At 45.4% G+C, this 2,505-nt stretch overlaps 1 protein-coding gene across 1 annotated transcript in view; it reads right to left on the bottom strand.

Annotated features, from left to right (window-relative positions):
• Window positions 1-1,339: 1,339 nt before the first annotated feature.
• Window positions 1,340-2,505, bottom strand: part of TMA7 (translation machinery associated 7 homolog) — a 2,716-nt gene continuing 1,550 nt past the window's right edge. The window contains exons 4-5 of the mRNA XM_019537008.1: window positions 2,305-2,392; window positions 1,340-1,521 (exon numbers count right to left, since the gene is read on the bottom strand). Of these exons, the coding sequence (XP_019392553.1) occupies window positions 1,487-1,521; window positions 2,305-2,392 (123 nt within the window). The 3' untranslated portion in view covers window positions 1,340-1,486. The remainder of the gene's footprint in view (window positions 1,522-2,304; window positions 2,393-2,505) is intronic.

Genomic DNA, 2,505 nt, shown 5'->3' with positions numbered 1-2,505 from the left:
GAGAATACTATGCATGAATCAGAGAGTGCTCCCTCCTGAAAGACAGGGAAAGGATTTATGAGGCAATGTTTCACCTCTGAGTAAGGCCTTTCCAGGGGACAAAGTCTCACTCAACTTCTGCCTTAATGTTGTGTCCTTAACAGAAACAGTTGGGACATGAAGCATTCCGAGTATCTTAGTGCTGTCAGCCAGTAATACTCTTCCCATTGCTTTACATAGAGCAGCTAGCATTAATAGAGTACCACTCAGGTGAATCCAGAGCACTGTTGCAACATGCCTCTGCATGCTAAACCATTTTTAAGTTACAGAAACTATGGGCTTGATCCAACAGGAAGAGCAATTATATCCAGAAGCATCTTCAAGCACAAGCCTTATACCAACAACAGCATCCATCTCTTGCAAGTAGATGAATAGGCTGTAAACATGGTAGACAACAAAGAAGTCCTGGAATTTTGTGTGTATCTGGGCAGTCTGGGAAACCCAGACTGGCCAATTTTAATGGATCACACATGGCAGCTGTGCAGGTAAGGCAGAGGGGGAAGCTAACACAAAAACTTGTCCAAAAACTGCAGCTGCTCATGTGAGCAGTCTAATATCTTCCAAGTTCAATCCTGTCTTTAGAAAGTACATATTACTAAGTTACACTATTAAGAACAAAGCTAAATATTGAGACTTCTTTCAAGCACCACACCGACTACCACTTAAAGGGAGGGCAATTACAGCTTGAAATATAAAAAAAAGAACGTGTTGGTGACTGAATGGAAGCAATTCTGGATTAGTTTCTGGCTGCTTTTTATATACTTGTTGTGAAATATAACTGTGTAGCACTTAGGCACTGCCATAGTAGTAAGCGTTGTAAAACAGAATAGTAAACAAGCTGAAGCAGCGAAGCTGCTGCCTGTTCCACAATGTTTCCATCATAGACAGCACTTGCTAACGATCCGTGAACAGGAAAAATTATCACTGCTGCTTCTGGCTTTTCCATCTGTAAAATGCGGTGGTATGCACCTCTCTCCATAAAAGCTCCTGAGTGTATTGTTTATGCAAACACATGACCCCATTTATTAGACTTCATGCAAGACAAAAGTATTCCTGGATAACATGCTACCTTGCTCCCCTCCTCCACCCGGTCCTTAGAAACACCAGGGACTGCAGATTTGGGAATGGTGGGAATGAAGGGCCCTGAGGAAACTTCCATTAGAGATGTACACTAATGAACTAAAACACTTCACATCATAGCAATCCATGTAACAAAGGGCAATATGCAATATCACACGGCATGATCCCGTAACACCACCTGAAAGTCAAGGTGCTCTGGATAACAGAAAGAGAGAACACATCTTAACAAAAACAATTTATTGTGACTGAACAAGATGTACAAGGTGCTGAAGCTGTGAATTTTCTGACTCCCTATATCTGCAGATTCAGTGCATGACACCACCACCATTAGCAATGAAGTTGTTTCTGCAGGCTGACCATCTCTTAACTACTTTTTGCCAGACTTCTTTATTCCGCCAGTACCTGTCAAAAGAAGCCACAGCTGCCAAAGCTTGTACACAGATTTAGTCCTGCAAAAGGTCAACTCCCCACCACCTTCCAGTTATTTCTTTCACGTGGATCTCCACTTGGAAGTTTTCACCTCTACCACTGCTTTGTTTCTGCTACATTTGCTCCTCACTATGAAGGTGAACTATTTTGCATGTTTTATTTCATCAACACTAGGGTTTTTTTCCACTCACAAAACTCAGTATGTAAAATAAAATCCTATTACATCAGTTATGCACCTAGTGTCATCAACAGGACTAAACAACCTGATACTGATTCTACTTCTGATGACAGATTCCTTCACTTTTTAAAGTCATTTGCCCTCTAGGAGGACAAAGGCCAATGTATTGGGCTTCCAGGCTTGTTCTCTGCTTAGGATTTGGGGAGAAGGTGTGGGTGAAAGATGGAAGCAGTGAAATCATTTGGGGACATGCCTACTAGAAAAAATGAGTTTTTTGGTTGTCCAGACAGAGGGGACTGCATCTGCTGACCTAGCTGAACGTAGAAAACTGTTTTGAGGAGCATCATTTTAGCTTTGAAAATTTCCTCAGCTCAAGACACAGGTTCAAACAACTAGCACAGATGAAATGAGCAGCAAGCCTCTAGTCAGTTGTGTCCGACTCGTCTCCTTTTGTCAGTCGTCCTTTCTTGCGCACACTGAACAACGCCACGGGGTCCCGAGGGCGGCCACTCGCAGATCAGGGCCCGTGGGCGCACCTGGTCTCTGCCTGGCCAAGGCAGGTCCCCAGAGCCACTTACCCAGGGGGCCTTTGGATGCAGCTTTTGCTTTCATCTCTTCCAGCTTCTTCTGCTCCTCCTTCTGCTTCTGCTTGAACGCCACGTCCGCCTGCGGGACAGAGCGCGCCGTCCGCTGCCGCCGGCCCGCAGCGCTGGCCCGGCCGGCAGCCACAGGCCGCGTGGGACACGAAGGCAGCAGCGCCCGCTACCGCCCCGGCCCCA

Source organism: Crocodylus porosus, unplaced genomic scaffold (assembly GCF_001723895.1).
Source record: "Crocodylus porosus isolate Cpor-Errol unplaced genomic scaffold, CroPor_comp1, whole genome shotgun sequence".
NCBI classification, from domain to species: Eukaryota; Metazoa; Chordata; order Crocodylia; family Crocodylidae; genus Crocodylus; species Crocodylus porosus.
Note: the sequence above shows the minus strand (reverse complement) of the source record. Positions and strands in the feature narration are given on the sequence as shown.